At 51.2% G+C, this 18524-nt stretch overlaps 1 protein-coding gene and 1 long non-coding RNA gene across 2 annotated transcripts in view; both read left to right on the forward strand.

Moving 5' to 3' along the window:
• Positions 1–13564: 13564 nt before the first annotated feature.
• The window catches only part of MLLT10 (MLLT10 histone lysine methyltransferase DOT1L cofactor), a 127773-nt gene continuing 122813 nt past the window's right edge, over positions 13565–18524 (forward strand). Inside the window, exon 1 of the mRNA XM_083579344.1 lies at positions 13565–17262. Within this exon, the coding sequence (XP_083435470.1) occupies positions 16630–17262 (633 nt within the window). The 5' untranslated portion in view covers positions 13565–16629. The remainder of the gene's footprint in view (positions 17263–18524) is intronic.
• LOC310746291 overlaps positions 18295–18524 on the forward strand; it is a 4109-nt gene continuing 3879 nt past the window's right edge. Inside the window, exon 1 of the long non-coding RNA XR_014540589.1 lies at positions 18295–18386. This is a non-coding gene — a long non-coding RNA (uncharacterized lncRNA). The remainder of the gene's footprint in view (positions 18387–18524) is intronic.

Genomic DNA, 18524 nt, shown 5'->3' on the forward strand with positions numbered 1-18524 from the left:
ATTGCAACCGTAGGGTTTGTGTGTGTCTAGATTTGAGGTGGGAAATACTGAGGTTTCGTGTTCCTGTTTTTCTTTAAGTGGGGTATCTTTAATATTAACCCATTCATGCTGCAATCCTGTACATTCTTATTGGGAAGCAATACCCATGGAATTCAGCCATGCTTACCTCTGGATAACAAGCAGTTGTGGCATGAGTCCACACTAGAAATTATGGCAGCAGGGCCTCATTCTGAACACTTGGGTGCTAAGTATTAACAAAGCTGCTATGATTATGCGTCCCCTGTTTCTTTGCAAAGGATGAGGACATGGAGAGAATCAGAGCAGGTGGAGAAGAAAACAACTTTTCTCCCAGCAAAGAAGCAATTGTGACTGGAGGGGCCCCTTCTGAACAAAAGTAAGACATTCTCAGCTTATAGTTAGGTGCTAAGCATTGCTGCTTTACAAATAGTTAAGGGACCCACCATGGTATCTTTGTAAGGAAGAAGGATGGGGAGAAACCAGAAATTGGCTATGCCCTCATGACCTTTCGTTGGCCAAACCCCCATGACCTCTTAGAAGCTCCACCAATTCTAGTGAGTGTCTGCTGCAACTGAAATCGGGCATGGGGAACCTGTGGCCGTCTAGCTGTTTCTGGACTTCAGCTCCAGTCAGCGCAGAGAAAGGTCAGGGATGATGAGAGTTGTAGTCACAACATCTGGAAGGCCAAAGCTTTCCCAAACACAACATTGTCCAGCATCCTTTCCTCCCCATCTCTCGGGTCAAGCAGGGCTCCTAGGTTCTGTTCGCCGCCTCCTCTTCCATCATCATCGCCACCTATTGTTATCACCATCATCATTATTAATTTCTACCCCACTTTTCTAATTAAAACACAAAATGCTGTGGACAATTTAAAACACACCATCAATATTGAAATGAACACTCAGTTTAAAACAATCATGACAGCAACTGTTATTATTAAAATTTATTCAGTCTCCATAGGCATGGAATACCGATCTGCAGCTGCACTCAACAACTCTTTTCAAAGCACTGGGGTTTGGGGGTGGGGGGTGGGGGACACGGGAACAACTTATAGGATGATGCAGACCATTTTTTTGGAGAGGCCAAAGACAACCAATGTAGAGCAGTCATTCTCTGTTCCAGGTCAGAAACTCCAAGTTGGAAGGAGGCTGAGAGAGAGGGAAGTGTGGAAAGTATCCCAGTATAAAACCAGGCTTCAGGTTGTTTCCCAATACACATTCTTTAGTCCTCAGCCAGGAGGACCAGCGGAAGTGCCCTTCAGGTACATGCAGAGTCCCACCCAGATCTCAAGGCAGACCAGTCCTTTTCCTCAGGAATAGGAAGGTGTTAGCATTTCTCTCAACAAATTCCCACCTGTATGGGAGATGAAGAGTGGTGGCAGTGGCTGTTCTGCCTTTATCTCTGGCATCCTTAACTTAATTTATTGGAGTGAGAGCAGGGCTCTCCAGGAGCTCGCTTCAAGCTATCTTAGCCAATAAAACCGCTCCCCATCTCCACTTCCAGGGTACACTTTTAAAGGACATTCCCCCCCAAAGAAACCTGGGAACTGTAGTTTGCCCTCACACAGCTACGGTTCCCAGCACACCTGGGGAAACTTTGGGGGAAATGTATAGTGTGTGTACACTTCTTGAGAAATCTGTTTCCCTGAACCCATGTATTTAGGCTGATGCAGTCAACCCAGGGCAGAAAACAAGAAGGGGAAGATTGCGGGGCAGGGGAGCTGGAACCCAGGAAGTTTCTTAGACAGAATCAGACCTCTGTGGTCCATCCAGCTCGGTGTGGTTTGTTTGCACTGCCAGGCAGCCGCTCTGCAGAATTTCAGCTCAGGCTGAAGGTGCCGAGAACCGAACCGGGACCTCCTTGCACGCCAAGAGTTTGCATCACAGCGCAGCTACGGCTCCTCCCCTTGTAAGAGTTTTGCGGAAAGGACTTGGGTTGAGGAGAAAAAGAACGATTAGCTGTTCAGGAAGGAAGATGATGTCAGGCTGCAGGGGAGGGAGGGAGGCAAAACCCTGGAAAAGGGAAAGGGGTCATCGATCCCTACCAAGAACTCCCATCATGCCCTTCTTCCTGTCTAAACCCGGGAGGTGGCTTTCCTGAAATCCATCTCTTTGGGCTGGGCAATACGGTCCCCTTATCTCAGACGTGCGCTGCTTGGATGGCTGCCCCTCCTTACGGGCGAGGAGGAGGATGGTTTTTCCTGGCTGGCTGCATCCCCGCCGTTCCTCCACGTCAAAATCCCCTCTCCCATTGTACCTTCACAACAGCCCTGCGAGGAGGCCGCCTGGGCTGGGCGGTCCCCACCCGAGCGATCGTCGCGCCAGGGTGGGAAGCGGAGTCTCTTTATTGCAGCAGCCCCACTCCCCTAGCACGCCCGCTCTCTCCCCACATGTGCTGGGGCTTGTTTTCATTATTTTTTATGACTTCGCGCGATCCCAGAGGCTGGGACCTGCCATTCAAACGAGACCCGAGGCTGCGCTTTATATTTCCCCAAAGCAAGGTCGGAAATAGAGGTAGTAAGCAAACGGCTGGAGGAAACGGAGGAGAAGCGGGCAGGACACACACACACACACACACACACACAGGCTTGGCAGCAGCGGTGGCTCTTGAGATTTCCTCCTCCTTGGCGTGGAGGAGGGTCCCAGGCATGTGCGCCCCCCCCAGCTCCACGACCCCCTCCTGCCCCGCCAGGGATCCGAGCCACGCGCTCTTGCACCCAGGCGCACCCTGGGGGAGGTGCCCGGCCGGAGACAAAAGCATTTGTTGGGCCCCAGCCGGAACAAAAAAGAGCGAGTCCCGGGGAGGGGGGAAGCTGACCCCCTCCCTCCACCCCTCTCCCTCTCTCCTTCTGGGATTTGGGGAGAAGGCAGCTCCCAGCGCGCTCCTCCTTAATCCGCCTCCCGAAGCACAAAGCCCTCTCGGCTTTTTCACCCCCGAGATGCAGCAGCCTGGAGAGGCCACTCACCTCTGGGTTGCAGCCCAGACTGGGAGCGCGCAGGCTTCAAAGATGGACTAGCGCAGCGCTCTCTCGCGCTCTCCCCCCGTCCTCCACCTTCCCCACCCCCCTTCCAGCCCCACAGCGGAGAATCGCGGGGTTTCCCAGCCCACAAAGCCGCCTTTCCTCCCCACTCCAACGAGAGAGAGAGAAATGGGGATTCCCTCCTTGGCTCAGGATACAGACCTCGATAGCGGCAATATTTATTGCCTTCCAGCCCCAGGGAGGGTTCCCTGCCTTCCTCGCCGCTTTGATTCCCAGCGCGCCTTTCCCGGGTTGAGAAATCGGATCCCCGATTTAATTTCTGGCCCCACCTCACCTCACCCTCTCCTGCCCCCCCAAGACCCACTGAACATGAGGTGGTCCGCAGAGGCCTCAGGGGTTAGGGGGCCAAACGCCCTTGCAACCCCGGAAGCGAGTGCTCTCCCGCCCCCGACCGCTGCTTCCACGTAAAAAGAAGCATAAAGTTTCGGGCGACGGAGTTCCTCCGGACCCCAGCTCAGATCCCGGGCGCCTTCTCCTGGCGAGCAAATCCCCTCGACCTCCAGCGCGCTGAGCGGGTTTCCTCGAAGGCAAGCCCCGTGGAAATCGAGGGGATCGACCCGCGAGTAAATGCCCCTTCGCGCTTTGCAAAGGGAAGGGAGCCCAGCCAAGCAGCCCTCGGCTGTGTGCGTATCCCGAATTTCCCTTTTGTGCGCTATCCTGACCTGTCTCATAACCTTGTAATCCACTGGAATATTTTCGGGACGACCTCTTTCTTTTTGGATTACCCTACCGCCAACATGGGTTGTTTTTAGCCCTAGATACAGCACATTTAGAATTTTTTTTTTAAATAATATTTTATATTATTACTGCAGCACTAAGAGCCACAATGTGGCTGCAACATATGCAAGGCTCCTTGATCAGGTCAAGAGATGGTCAGAAAGTCCTGGTTTGTTTTCTGCAAATTTGCTGGGAAATGGGCGGTTCTATTTTTTCCATGGGGGGGGGGGGAAGAAAGCTTGTACGTTTATTTCCGTTTGGGTCCTCGATCACGCGGGGGGAAGTTACTGAAAACCCTTCCGTCTGTTTCACGCCGATTCACAATCAAGTGGCCTGTTTTTCACTCGCATTTTTAAAGTGTGCAGATCTTCATCGAAAACCCGTCGATTGTGTCTGGTTTTCCCAGACGAATACCCGCTGTCTGGTTGTCTCTGGTAGTAGTTTTATATATGTGTGTGTGTGTGTGTGTGTGTGTGTACACACGTACAACTTGTCTTGCATTTCTCTTTAAATGAATGGAAATTTCTTCCAACAGGCGCCGAGGCGGCCTGCCTTCAGCAAGGAAAACCAGGCCAGGTGCCGCGCCTGAGAGGGCTTCCCTCATTCCCGAGCAGCCACGTCGCAGGAAATGAACTAAAGGAAACGGACTGTGAATTTGGGATTTCCATCGGCCTCCCGGACCTCTCTGTTTCCCCGGGTCGTAAAGGCGCCCATGCAGCCTTACTGACTTCAGTGCCTCTTAGCTGAGATTTTCATCCCAGAGGGCATCGCATTTTTCTCCTGTTAAGCATTCCAGTTGTAAATATAATAAGTCGCCCGGGATTTGGACGTATCACAGACGTAGTCTGTGAATTAAAAATTACCGTCACCGTTACTGTTACTACTAGTATCGCTACTACCACCTAAAAATAACGATGGTGTCAACAATAGCAATGTAGTGGTATTTGTTTGGGGGTGGGAGCGTCAGACTCTGTACCCAAAAGCAAGCCCCCAGCCCGAAGATTGCGATCTCCCAAGAAAGGGCAAATAATTCAGAAAGGCACATCTCTGTTCAGACATTTACTTGCAACGATGTCGCTGAATCTTGCTAAATGTGGCAAGGAGCGGGAGGTCGCAGATGATACGGATGGGGAGGGGAGGTTAAGGCGTTTCAAAAGGAAAAGCAGAGCTCTGCGATATTGAGAGAGGCAGATAGAGGGAGAGGGATCCCTGGCTCCTGCTGCCCTCCCCGAAATGAATGGATTCGCCCGTGCTGAGCAGGAGCCGACGACCACCTAAGGCCGCTGAGCAGGTCCGGATTCTTTTGCGAGGGGGCGCGCGGTGGAGCCTGCTTTCTTCTCTCCCCCCCCCCCCATGTCCACCTCCCCCGCTCCTTTCTCTGCCGACTAACGCTAGGGATCCTTCAGCTTTTCAATCCCTCACTGACATGTCCGTGCAGAGGCATTAACATTATTGATTGCTAATGGGGGAAATCCAAAGTTTCTTTGTGAGCGCCCAACCCGAGCACATGTGGGGCGCCGCAGCGCGCAGACCCGGGAGCTGAAAGGCAGAGCCGCGCTTGGGCGCATCTCGTCCTCAAAGCGCCAGGATCGCCTCGGCCCAGCGGCGCCCGCTTACCAGATCAATACCTGTCCCCGGGGCGGAGAGAGACCGCGAGTTTTCTGCAAAACTCACCTAGCCCCTTAAAAAAAAGCAAGCCACCTAATCGACCCCGCGGTATTGTATCCTCCTGTCCAGGACCTTCCATGGGGGAAGTTGGTGATTCAGTTGCCTTGAATAGCTACTCCTGTGTGTGGGCGAGATGATAGATAAGATATAGAATGGGGGTGGGGAGATAATCAGATGCGGGTACAAATAATTCAGATCATCTGAATATTATCTAATATCATCTGCTCCCTTACACTCCGGCTACACTGCAAGAGAGACCAACAACTTGTGAAAGATATCAAGCGTGGAAAGGAACTCCCACGCGCTTGGCTTCCACTGAAAGTCGCCTCACTTCAAGATCCTGGGCTCCTCTTTTTTCCCATCCATGCCAAAGAGTTTATGATCGGGTTGTTGGCTTAGAACACTGCTAGAAGCAACATGCAAAGCGAACTACTAGCTACAGTCCAGCCAGATGAGTCAAAAGGACATTTCAGGCAGCTTTAGAACTTGATCGAAACTAAATGCTTGGATTTTCAGGTCTAGTCCTGGACTGGGCTGCAATGCAGTAGTGTTTTTTTGTGTGTGGCTTGCTTGGAATGGCATTACCTGTATTTACAGGTCAGCAGTTTACACAGTTAATAGCAGGCTTAATGTGAGGTGGAAGAGATCTGAGATTGCTTTGGTAGTTCAATCATATAAGTACAAGGTGAGCGTTTTAGTGTCTAGGAAGAAAAAAAGTCAAAAAGGCCAGTAGTGTTTTAGAGGCGAATTTGTTTTTTTGCATGGATCTATTGATGTTTTTATTCTAATTCCTCCATTGGAAGCTCTGCTCCTAACACATGAAAGCTCATGCCGGTTACTTAGTAAAGAGCCACGTCGTTTTTGTTGTTGTTGCAAAAGTATGGAGGCATCTTCCTTCTGTGAAACTGCAGTATGCAGATCTTCCTGGGTTCAAGGGAACTTCTTTTCAAAACAGGCTCAATCAATCAATTCATGTTTTAAGGGGAGAATAAAGGCCCTTCTTTATATTGTATACTCAGATCTCTTATCTGATGCAAACAGCCTATCATCCCCAGTGACCTAGGGAGTCAAATATAGTGGGCTGCTTTTCCACTTTGCTCCAAGATTTTTGCGGCACCAACACGTGCTCTGTTCCGGGTACACAAAGCAAGTTTAGAATTTCCCCCTCCCCGCTTAGCAGTCAATAATGTTAATGTCCCGCTATCTCCATTGGAGACAACTTAAAAGCATTTCTCATAAGGAAATGGTCAGTTTCAAGTTGTCCAAGACAAACCTGGTGAGGTTTGTAAAATACTCTGTAACGTTAAACTGCATATTCCCATAATTTGTAATGGCTAAAGCTGTCTAAGAAACAGGGGTGATTTATTTTTTTTATTTTTGTACATTTTCCCAAAAGAGAAATAGACTTGGCCCCATGAATACAGGGCTTGTTTGAGTACCACTGACCACTTAATGAGATCTTAATAACATGAAGCCAATTTGTTCAAATACTATCTATGCTCTATAGATTATCATTTAACAAAGCATCCTACAGAAGAATCTTGTACAATATGAAAGGGTGCTACTCTTCTATAGTAGGGTAGGGGAAAACCTACATGGTAAGTTATGTTGGGTCCTATCTGCCTTTCTGATCCTCTGATCTTACATTTACTTGGAAACAAGGCTCATCAGGGTTGCTTACCTCCAAACAGGGGACAAGCGGATTACAGCACAGAAGGAGAAGTCCTTATGAGATTCGTGAAACTGGGATTTCCCCCTCCCCCAATCTCCCTCTCTCATTGTGATTTAGCCTCGCTAGGTAGTAAGCTTGTTTATAAGACTAAATGAATGAGGATCTGGCTGAGCGATGCTGACCCTGAGTAAATAAACAGCATTCACATTTATGGTGGTGTGTTTTTTTTTGTTAAGTTGCAAATATTTCTAGCAAAACTGGAATATCGTAAGGGGTCCTCACCAACACAGAAAACCCTTAAGAGTCTCTCTTTTACACACACACGCGCACGCACACACACAATATACAACGATGCTGAGTGGCCTGGATAGAATTCGCCGCAGAGGTAGCAGCGGTGACGGTGCTGTTCCCCCACCGGTTTTGCTGGGGGGGGAGAGAGAGAGAGAAGGAAAACGAAAGGGACGGCTGTTTGAAATGCAAAGGGAGGGGGGGATGTGAACTGACCCGAGCGACAGTTTAAATGGGATGGTTTATATCTCCAGTATTTCTGAGCAGCGCTTTCCCAACTGGCTTGTGGGGGCAGATCTTTCGCCCTGAGCTGGGGAAGAGCAGTTGCAGTGGAAACGAAATGCAGCTTGATGGAAGTATCCTGTTTAGAGGGAAATGGGCTGCGCTGCCTCACAACTCTCCTTGGGGCGTGTTAATAAAAAAAAGAAAAGAAAAAGAGGGGACGGGGGAAGCGGTTTTGTGCGTGTTGCGATCTTTCCACGGCCTGCCTCTCCCATTCTCAGCAGTTGGAAACGGCTGCCGAAGTAAATAACGTGCAGCGTCGGCGTCTCAACTTCTTTCCTGCCGCTTTTATCTCAGATCTTTGGGGGGGGGGGCAGGCCGAAGATGAGATCTTAACGCTCAGTCTAGTGGGAGGTGAGGCAAGTGCCGGTTGCTGCTGCTGCTGCCGGAGGAGTCCGGAAGACAACAAGCGAGTTTGGGCGTTTTGAGGCTCAAGAGGAAAAGCCCCATAAAAGTAGAGGGAGGCACGTACATTTCATCGCAATGTGTCTTTTGTAATATACAGACACACGTGCGCCGGGAGGGCGGCTGGAATGGCGCGCGGATCAGCTGCTGCTGCTCCTTCTTTCGAGTCTGCGGGCTTCTCATTTTCCTTTGAAAGCCAGAAATAGTGAAAAGCTCTCACTGGCCGGCAGCTCTTTGGGACAGGAGAGCTTGCTGGAGTTTTCACGGTATAACCCTCCCCCCCCAAAAAAAAATAAATCCTACCCATCTGAGTTTCTTTCTCTAAAAACAAAGCCACTTGAATCTTTTTTTTAAACTAAAAACACACACACACACTCACAAAGTAGAAAGCATAAAAATTAGTTGGCTGAAAGAGCTGAATGCTGGACGGAGATAGCCACGTTGTCCTCAACGTTTGGCAATTTATTTTCCGCCGCCCTTTTCTTTTTTTAAAAAAAGTGGCTTGTATTTTGCGATCTCCTGGAGGCGTTCGCCAAGAGCCACGCACGTTTACTTGATGGGCGTTTGTTGTTAGCTTTTAACAAAGGAGAGAAATCAAAGACCCTCGTGCATGTTCCCCGCTGCCATTTAAATATTTCTCCGGTTTTCTCTCTCCCTGAAATGTGCGGTTTCTTTCCTTTAGGGACCCCTGCAATCCTCCGACTCCGCACTTGGAAAAGACGGTCGAGGCCTTGTGGTTATTATTTGTTCTAGTTTTCTTATATGTGTGAACTAAGAAACATTTTCAGCCCCGAGAGATTCTGAGCTGTTGGGTGGTTTTGCTCTTGCAAAACGCAGCCTCCTTTTCCCACTACCGACATTGGTCCCGAATTGCTCTGCGGGTCCGATTTTACACCTCAGTCCTAAACACACTGAAGCGGAAGCGGCCTTCCTTGACTACAAGGCAACTTACTCCAGAGTAAGTAGTGTGTGCGCGCCTGCGAGGGCTCACACAGGAAATGTGTGGGACTTACTTCCGAGTAAATGTGGCTTAGCTTGGTGTTAAGTCGCTGCATCAAAATGTCCCCTTCAGCAAAGGGCTAAAATAGTTGTAACTGAATCTTTTCCAGGAAGCTGCATCAAAGAGCATCTATGGAGTTGCAGAATTGCAAATCTGCCCTTAAAATGCGTGTGTCTGGTCCTGCATGGAATCAAGTTCCACGTATTGCATTCCGGGCCTTCCTAAACAAACAGCACCTTTGGAGCGGGAGTGAAAAAGAAAACTGGGCCCAACCATTTCCTTCCTTGCTTTCGGCTCGGCCATGGCCGATCCCAGCCTTGGCTCTTTAAAACGAGGCGGCCATTTACTGCCCCCTTATTTCACCACTGACCAGGTTAGCTCATAAAGCTATTCACCCGGCACAATGGGGATTTTCTCAACAATTAACAAGAAACAACATAATAAAGCCATTGACAAAGGCCCGGCTATTTACTAGAAATTAGGCACTCTTTAAGAGACCAGTGCGTAATTTCACACACTTTACAACCTCCCAGTGCATTTTCAAACACCAGAGTAAACAACCTTGAGTGCACTTTTCGGCTGAAGCTGTCGCCACAACTGGCCAATTGTCTCAAAACTCCCACCTCACCTCTCTCTCTCTCTCTCTCTCTCTCTCTCTCTCTCTCACACACACACACACCACCCAGCTCTGTTTTCCTTGGAACAGTTTTAAATTGCAGAGTGGATAGACTCGGAGAGCCGATACGCTGCAAACACTACGACCCCCACCCTTCCCTCTACCACTCCGATCTTCCCCCTATTCCTTGCGAGCAGCGCTGCATTTCTCCCTCATCCAAAGGTGCCTGGGCTGAAGCCGGCCGAGGAGTCGCCTCTTGTGACCCGGAAGCCCAGCTCCCAACTCTGCAGCTGCGAGCTCCGGCCCGGGCCCGTCCCCGGGGAGGGAAAAGGAAGATGGTGCGTGGAAGGCGGCCTTGCGCTGCCAAGCCACCCCGGGACTGAGATTCGGAAGCCCTGTCGAATTCCTCGCGGAGCTTTGCAAGGCGGCAAATCCTTGCGCCCCGTGGATGTCCCCTATTTATTTGTGCGGCAAGCAGCGCCCTTTCTGTTGGTGCGCGAAGAGCCGGTCCGAGGGGACCCATTGGGGAGCCCCTCTTCTGAATCCCCTTCGCGGGAAGGTGGGCGCGACCGAGGGGGCCTTCTGTTTCAGGGCGGGCGACCCGGAAAAGGCCGGTGTGGGAGCGAGGCCTAGTCGGGAAGGGGAGCCGCTTTGGAGCAGCGGGAGAGGCGAGAAGGCGGGAGACGAGAGGAGACAAAAGGGAAAAGGAGAGCGGCCGGTGGAGAGCCCAGGCCCGAGTGGGTGCAGGCCCTCGACTCGGCTTTCCCTCGCCTCCTTCCTGCAAACAGAAAGGCCACCTTGAAGTGGGGCTCCGGGCAGGCCCTTCCGCCTCGCCTAAATGAGTCGGTCCCATGTCGGGGGGAGAGGAAGAGAAAGGCCAGGCGACACCAGGAGAGGCCGGCCGGGGCGAAGCACCACAAGGAGTTTGTTTTCGAGCGCGCAAGATGGCGACCAGGAGAGGCCTCCGGCTACCGCTCTTGGCCTACGGAGCTGAGGGGAAACGGCACTCGCCGGCCACCGCCGAGTGCGCCGGTTCACTTGCAACCTGCGAGGCTCCCGCAGGAAAGCAGGAGAGTCGCTTTCCCGAGGAAGGAACGGTGAAACTGGGAAGCCAGAGATCCCCGGAATTGGCGCATATGCGCTGCGCAGGCACTTTCGTCAAAGAGGAAAAGAAGAGCAGGGAAGCGTCGCCGGCTTCCCACCCAAATTCCCAGCCCTGTTTACAAACACAGCTGTTGTCGTAGATTTGCAAAGCACCCTAAAAGCCACCAGCCGCGAGAGAAGGTGCAGGCAAAGGAAGGGGGGGGGAGAGAGAGCAGGGGGACGGAGAGAGGGAGGGAGGTGGTCTCGGCATCTGGAAAGGACAGAGCGCCTTGTTTTTGAAACTGTCAATTCTCTCAACCCCTATTGTGAGAGCTTCATGCAAAACATCTCGGGCCTTTTAACGCTGGGGCTTGTGAGGCCGCCTCAGATTGAAAAGGAGAGGGAGAGAAGAGAAGGGAGGGGGAAGCCAGGGCAACGCAAATAATTATATTGGAATAGACACACGCACAAACTAACTGCAACATATTGTGTGTGTGTGTCTATGTAGATATCTGTGTGCGTGCATATATATGTATATGCATACACACACACATATATATACACATGACAGATATTTGGGAATTGCCCTTCGTTTAGCAAAAATGCGGAGGGGGAAGGTAAAATCCTTGCCTTAGTCAGGGCTAAGAAAAGCCCATGATCCCCCCGCCCAGTTCCCCCCTCAATCGTATTTTTATTAAACACGCTTGTTGTTGGAATCCCTAGGAGGAGATTTTGCCAGTGCCTGATGTTTGCAAGGGCGATTTAACAAGGTAGATTCCCGCTCTTTGTCCTGCTTCTATTGGAAAGGAAAATTGTTCTATAAGCTTCTACTCTTTAGGAAAGTTTCTGCTACCCCAACGGATTTGCAGTTAAATCATGAACTTTTTTTTTCCCTACAACGCAAAGCATCTTAACCGTAAAAAAACCACAGCGAGCAGCACTTCCTGTGTTGTATCTGTTTTTTTCCTCCAAAAGGCCACTTTTGAGCACAACTCCTCTAAGCACACTCACACGTGTAAAGTGAAACCAAAACATCGCATTTCTCTTCTTTCTGCAGAAACTTAAATTTATTGGCAACTAAATCTGATAGAGCATCATCCCCTTTTGTAAATTGCCAAGGGAGTGATTGAAGAACAGTCTTCATACAACAGACAGCAGGACTTTCCTTTATTACTGCATAGTGGTGTTTAGAATAAACAACCAGCAGTGAGATTCCCCCCCCCCCCATTTTTATTTTGTATTGCCACTGTAGTTAAGTATGGGTGGACTTATAGAGACAATCCCTTTTCAGAGTAAAGGGTTGTAAACTCTGTGTTACATCATTTAAGGCAATAGACCTGGTTTTGCTGAAAGGCATTTACACATGTTCCCTTTTGAATGCTAGATATATAGTCCATCGTTTCCTTTGTCTCCAAGAGCAGGGGGAGAACACTTCTCAACACATTTCTCAATAACATAGCAGCAACTCTGTTATATGCTTCATAGATGAATAATATTTGTCGGGGTATTTTTTTTTTTTAATTGCCAGATTTTTGTTGTGGTGGTTTGGTTTAGTTTAGCCCTAAGAACTGGAAAGTCTGTAGAGCCATATCAAATGGGAAATAGAATTTCTCTTTCATTTCAGGTTAAATTGAAAAATTATATATGTCCACTGCTGCTTACTAAGAGGTATTTTACAGAGAGGACAAAGAGAAATCCCAAACCCAACAATTTGTGCTGAACACCACAAGCCATGTGCTCCAAGGCATTCCAGCTAAAGGCAATGGGATTGCTCTGAAGCAATTTAACTGGGTTGTGTATATGGAGTTCGACCATCAGTCATACTCTAATAAGAATCCACTGGACCAGTTGGAATTGTTAATTTGTACAAAGGAAAATACCTAGCAGAATTGCAGGCCTCCCTCTTTCTCCTTGCATCTCCCCCCCCCACCCTCAAAAAACAAAAACAGCTTTCACTGCCAACCATGAAGCAATAGGTGTTCCTGTCGGTCTTGAAGTGAGATGGACATGTGATTATATTTAGGATTTTGGAGTATTATTTGGTGGATCGGTTTCTCTCCTGCCCCCTGCCTCCAATGCAATTCTTTGGACAAAACTAGGCTAAAAAGCTACGCCTTATGAAGCCTTTGGCTCAACACTGTTCATTCTGCAGCTTCTGAAAAGTGCAGCTAGCGAGTAACTCTCTGAAAGCTACAGGGGCTGAGGTGTCAACAAAGCACAATTAAAAATAAAAATAGTGTCTCAGACGTCTGAAAGTACCACAGAGTCAACAATGTGGTGCTTCAGTCCCCATCAGGGTTGAAAAACTTCCCCTGTTCTCTCTCTGCCATTTTCTATGGAAGGGCCAAAGTGGTGATGAGCCTGCAGGCCCCATGGAGTGGAGAAGAGGCCACTTTGGGATGGGCAGAGGCATGTTTGACACAGGGGGTGGGGGTGGAGAGCTCTGGAACTCGGCCTCTAATGGCAGGATGATTTTGCCATGAATAATAGTGGAGTGGGGGGGGGAGCATTGGCAAATCACCCCGCAGCTTGCTAAAGAAGCCGGAGTGGGTGCCTGAGGCTGGGAGACTTGCGCAAACTAAGTATGGCCTTTTGGAGTGACATAAGGCTGTAATTTGTGCAGCTCCAGACACAGACTAGCCTATAGCAACATATCTCCCTTCCCCATTTTGAGACCATCAGATTTTAACAGAGCAAGTTAAATAAGTAATATACCACCATGACTGATGATTGCAACTGCCCGACCTGACGTGAAAAACGTATGTGTATACACACACATATATCCTGCAGGTATTTCTTACAAGGAGTGGAAAACCCTTACTCATTTATTTCTCTCTCCATGTGTTTAAAAAGAAGATCAAATTAGCTAATGTCTGCTTGGAAGATTTAGGTGGGGGGGGGGCGTTATCACCAGGGGCAGGAATTTAAAGACCTTAAGGAAGAACAACAAAACAAGCCAAGGATTTCCATCTTAAAAACATTGGCTCTGAGGCCCAGGGCGAAACATTTCAAATGCTGATTTCTTTTGTGATTTAGTAGAAATCATTATGTTGAGATTCTTCTATAGGTGAAATCCTTGAGAATTTGAATTTAGAAAGAGAATCTGTTGGCATATAAATGCTAAATTGGTGAGAAAGAAATTGCCCAGGAGCTGGCAGTCAATCCCAAAGTGCTGATTCAGCAACTCTGTGTCAATACTTTCTCAGCCTTTAAACTTTCGGCTAAAATCTATTTAGCTTCCCTTCCCTGCTGTCTTCCACCAACATGCAACAGCACTGACAACCGCCTCACACTTGTTTGTTTTTATATCACAGTTTTATAAAGAAACAGCAACCAGCCTCTGGAAGCAGAAGTCCTTCCAATCAAGTCCCTACACTTTTCTCTCACACAGACACAGACATTCCCTCTCGCAAAAGAGTCAGAAACGAATGAGGAGCCCTACAATAAGTATAAAATCATCATCACTTTTTTTAAAACAGTGTTTTAATTGAAAATAAAGCTAAAGCATGCTTTTTCCAACAGTGCAAATTTCCATCTTTTTGATTTACTGCTTCCATCATCACAACATATTACACCAGCATGTCTTACCAAAGGCTCGACTCTAGAAGTCTGCCTGCTTCAACTCTGTCGAGGTTTAAGTGCAAATATAGACAATTGCCTCTGATTGTCACGTGCAGTAGAAAATGATCCTGCTACAAAGATAGGGTGGTTGGGAAAAGTCCTCTTTTTTTCCAGAGATGTAAAGAAAACAGTGACAAGTCCTGGTTTAAAAAGCCTGAGTTTTGGTGCCAAATTAGCCACCAAGAGTATGGGGTTCTTCATTGATAATATCCCTTCCACTGGGGCCTCTGTTGCACTTAGCATGCTGAATGTGACTGCATTTCCTTCCGATTCCCTCCAATGGGAGTGTGAGAACCTAACATTTTTTCCTGACTTTGCAAATCTGGGAGGACCAGATTTTGAGAACATCCCCCCCACACACACACACCTGCAAACCTTCCAATAGAAACAGAGCTCCAACCCAGTCCCACAACAAAACCTAATGATTGGAAGGCCCCCTCCTTGAGAGTAAAATTTACTTGGAGGCAAATCCCATTGAACTTAGGGTAGAGCAGCTTCCGAGCAAATGTACAGTGGTTTGGCTGGGTTGAGTACTGTAGCCGAGATAGGCAATCGTGGCCAACCTGAAGGGTTCAAGGTGAAACAAGAAGGCAAAGAGTGGCATGTCCTTTTTTAGTCTCTCTTTTTTCGTCCTAAAAAAATGCCTGACCATCTAATTCCAACTCTCCCACTGGTGACCCGGAGACACACGCACACTCCCAACTGCAGAGTGCAACTGCTTTTGTGGAAAGGACAGGTGGGGAATTAAAACATAACAATGAACCCTCTGCAATAAAGTAGAAGGCATTCCCAGCAGAAGGATAGTGAATTCTCCCTGTGCAACCTCTCGCTGAAAACAAAACGAAACAAAAAACCTTGTACGGAACTGAACATTTAGACTTCCTGAATTCGAAATCTAGTGCATTTACACGTTAATGGCTCATTCGAATTGTTATCATTCAACTTTTAAAAAAAAAACATAAACCAAACATTTATTTGTAGCAGTTGGAATTGAGGTACCAGGTGCATTACTAGCATTTTGAGACAGTAAAGTGTTCCAGCTTTAGCAGATTCCACTGAGGTGGTTTTTTTGTTTGTTGTGTGGTGTGTGTGTTTTTAATAAACTTGGAAAACTTTCGCCTGAAGTAGTCTGTGGAATGTTAGACCTCTTTCGTCCTCCTCGTCGTCGTCCCCCCTCCCTTCCCCCCACGATGGGTTTTCATGGCAAAGAAAATAGTAATCCGGTTTTATTTTCGTCGTCCTCCAAAAATAGAATAAACCAGGATTCCCCCACACCATAAAAAAAAAATCAAAATTAATTCGGATGTGATGTGATGAGGGGCGGGACCAGCATCCAGCGTAGGATTCTCGAAGGCCAGGAAAAGAAGTAGTTGGGGTCCCCCCCCAAAAGGAAAAAAAGACCAACAACACAACAGCAACAACAACAACGACCATGAAGTAGGGTTCCCATTCAATCTCTCTCTCATGAATGAAATTTCCTGAATTTGTGGCTGGGTGGAAGAGGTATTGCTGAGCCGCCCAGCTGCCATTTCCAGACAGGATGGGCCTTGGGAGGCGGCTGCGCATCCCTGGCGGTGTTTAAGGTGTAGGCTGGCAGCAGATCCCCGTCGAGGCCCACCACCAAGGAGGGCGGGCAGGGAAAGTTGCCCATGAAGCTGAAGGGCCTCTTGACGGCCGAGGCGACGTGGCCGGCCGCCCTTTTGCGCCGGCTGAGAACTGTCAAGTCGTCCAGGGCGCCCTCGGGGGCGTCCAGGAGCTTCCCGGCGGGCAGGCGGGGGCTCCGGACGGATTTCAGATTTGGTTTGAGCGGCGCCGGGCTGGGCAGCAGGGCTCGCTTGCCCAGCACCAAAGTCCGGTAGTTCTTCCTCACCCGGGCTCCAAATTTGTACTCCCCATCCTCGGGTTTGGCGGCGGCGGCGCCTAAAGTGCAGGAGGCGAGGGCCTGGCTCGACGGGGCGGGCTGGCCCGGGGGGCTCAGCGGAGGGCTGGGGGGCTCGTCAGTGCAGCAGGCGGGGTCTTCCTTGGCTGGCAGCAGAAGTTCCTGAGGCTGGTGGGTCGGGCTGGGTGGCGGAGACGGCGAGGGCCCGGGTTCGCCGTCCGCCTCCAGCTTGTGCTCGTCATCGCTGCCTTCACATTTGAGCGGGGGCTGGCTCTGTCCCTGGACGGGGAGGGCGCCATACTCGGCGTTGGCACTGCTGTCCTCGACTTTAATCTGGGCAATGGGCACAAGGGGCAGCGGCTCGGGGTATTCAGCAGCACCAGCAGCAGCAAGCACCTCGGGCTGGCTTTGGGAGGAGGAACAGCCCAGGCAGGGGGTCAATGGGCGATGGGGCTGGGGGGCTTCTGGGGGCACCCCAAGAGCAGCAGTAGGACTCTCTGCAGGAGCTGGAGGAGGAGGAGGAGGAGAGCGGGTGGGCCAGCCTCTCGCCGCGTCTCGAAGGAACCTTGGCTGTGGCAAAGCGTGGGGCGTCTTTGGGCTGGGTGAAGGGCACCCCCTGGCCAGGCAGGGGGCGGCTTTCAGGTCGGGAGCCTTCACGTCGGGCGAGGGAGAGGGACACCCGCCGCCCCTTCGGACCTGGCTCAGCTCCCCAAAGCAGTGGCAATCCACACCGGGCTCGGTTTTGGGGACCCAGCCGGCGGGGGTGATGCCCCAGTCCTCCTCGGGCGCCTCGGCTTTGATGCTCCGCGCGGGTCCAGGGAGGCTCTCGTCCCGTCCAGCCGAGGCGGGCGTTGGAGGCAAAAGACTGGCCGGAACCCCCGCCAGACCGGGCGGCTTGCAGAAGCTGGTGCGCCTGAAGCGGATGCTCTGCACGGATGCTTGGCTGGAGCCGGAGCTGGAGTCCGATTCGGAGCTGCTCTCTTCTTCTTCCTCCTCTTCCTCCTCCTCTTCCTCCTCCTCGTCTTCCTCCTCGTCGGAGCTCAGCTCGCTGGAATCCGAGGCGTAGCTGCCCTCCTCGTCCTCCGAAGACCCCGAATTGCTGCTGCTGGTCAAACTGGAGCAGAAATCGGAGTCGTTGGCCGCGTGGTCCGAATAGGAGCTGGAGTCGGAGTCACTGCTGTAGGAGGGCTCCGGGAAAGGCTGCTGGGGCGGCGCCGGCGCCAGGAAGCCGTTCAAGCCCGGCAGCCTCTCCAACGAGGCGGCTTTGGGGGGCTTGCCGGCGCAGGGCACCAGCAGCGGGAAGCGCCCCTCGGCGGCTTTCTTCCTCTTGGAGCGGCAACCCAGAGCCAGCGGGCCGCTCTCCGACGTGGCGGCGGCGGCAGCTGCTGCGGCGGCTGCTGCAGCGGCGGCGGCGACGAGCTTGGGTTGGCTGGCAATGGCGGCCGAGGAGTGGTAGTAGTAGTGCGGGTGCTTGGAGCAGAGCAGGCTCCGAAAGCAAGGCGCCTCCGACGCCAGCGAGACGTAGCGCGGCGCCAGCGGCGCAGTTTCATAGTTTGGCGACCCTTTGCAAGGGGATCGCGCCAGTCCCGGCGCGCTGGGCGCAGGCGATTTGCTCCAAAAGTGAGGTAGATCCGAAGCCGGTAGGAAAGCGCCCGATGCCGCCGCCGCCGCCGCGCGCCACGCTTTCCGTCGGCGGCCGCTGCTGCCTCCGCCGCCGCCGCTGCTGGCCAGAGGCGCGGCGGCTCCATTCAAACCCAGCCAAAGTTTACCGCCTCCTTTCCAGAAGGCCGCGTAAGGGTCCGGCCCGGGGGCTTCTTGGAGGGCCGCGGCCCCCTTGCGCTTGGTCCTGAGCACCCTCTCGGTTTTGCACGACGTGTAGAGCGCCTCGACGTCCTCGCGGGAGATGAGGGTGCATTTGGCGGCGTGGAAGGCGATGGAGTTGATGGCTTTGAGCTTGCGCAGCTCCTGCAGGTCGCAGTGGTGCTTCTGCACGTTGAGGTGGTCCATGCGCTTGTGCACCGTCGTCCGAGGGATGTTCTTCAGCAGATCCGTGAAGACCTGCGACAGCGCGAACATCTGCTTGCCCCGGATCACCAGGTAACCCAGGCGCACGCCGTCCACCTCCTCGAAGCCCGACTTCAGGTGGTCTCCCATGGCGCGCGCCTCAGAGCAGTCCCGGCATCCGGGCAGCGGGAGGGAGCATAAAAAGGGGGCGCCGGAGGGGCCCCCCCAACC

The sequence above is a fragment of the Podarcis filfolensis genome (genome assembly GCF_964270895.1).
Source record: "Podarcis filfolensis genome assembly, chromosome: 12".
NCBI classification, from domain to species: Eukaryota; Metazoa; Chordata; class Lepidosauria; order Squamata; family Lacertidae; genus Podarcis; species Podarcis filfolensis.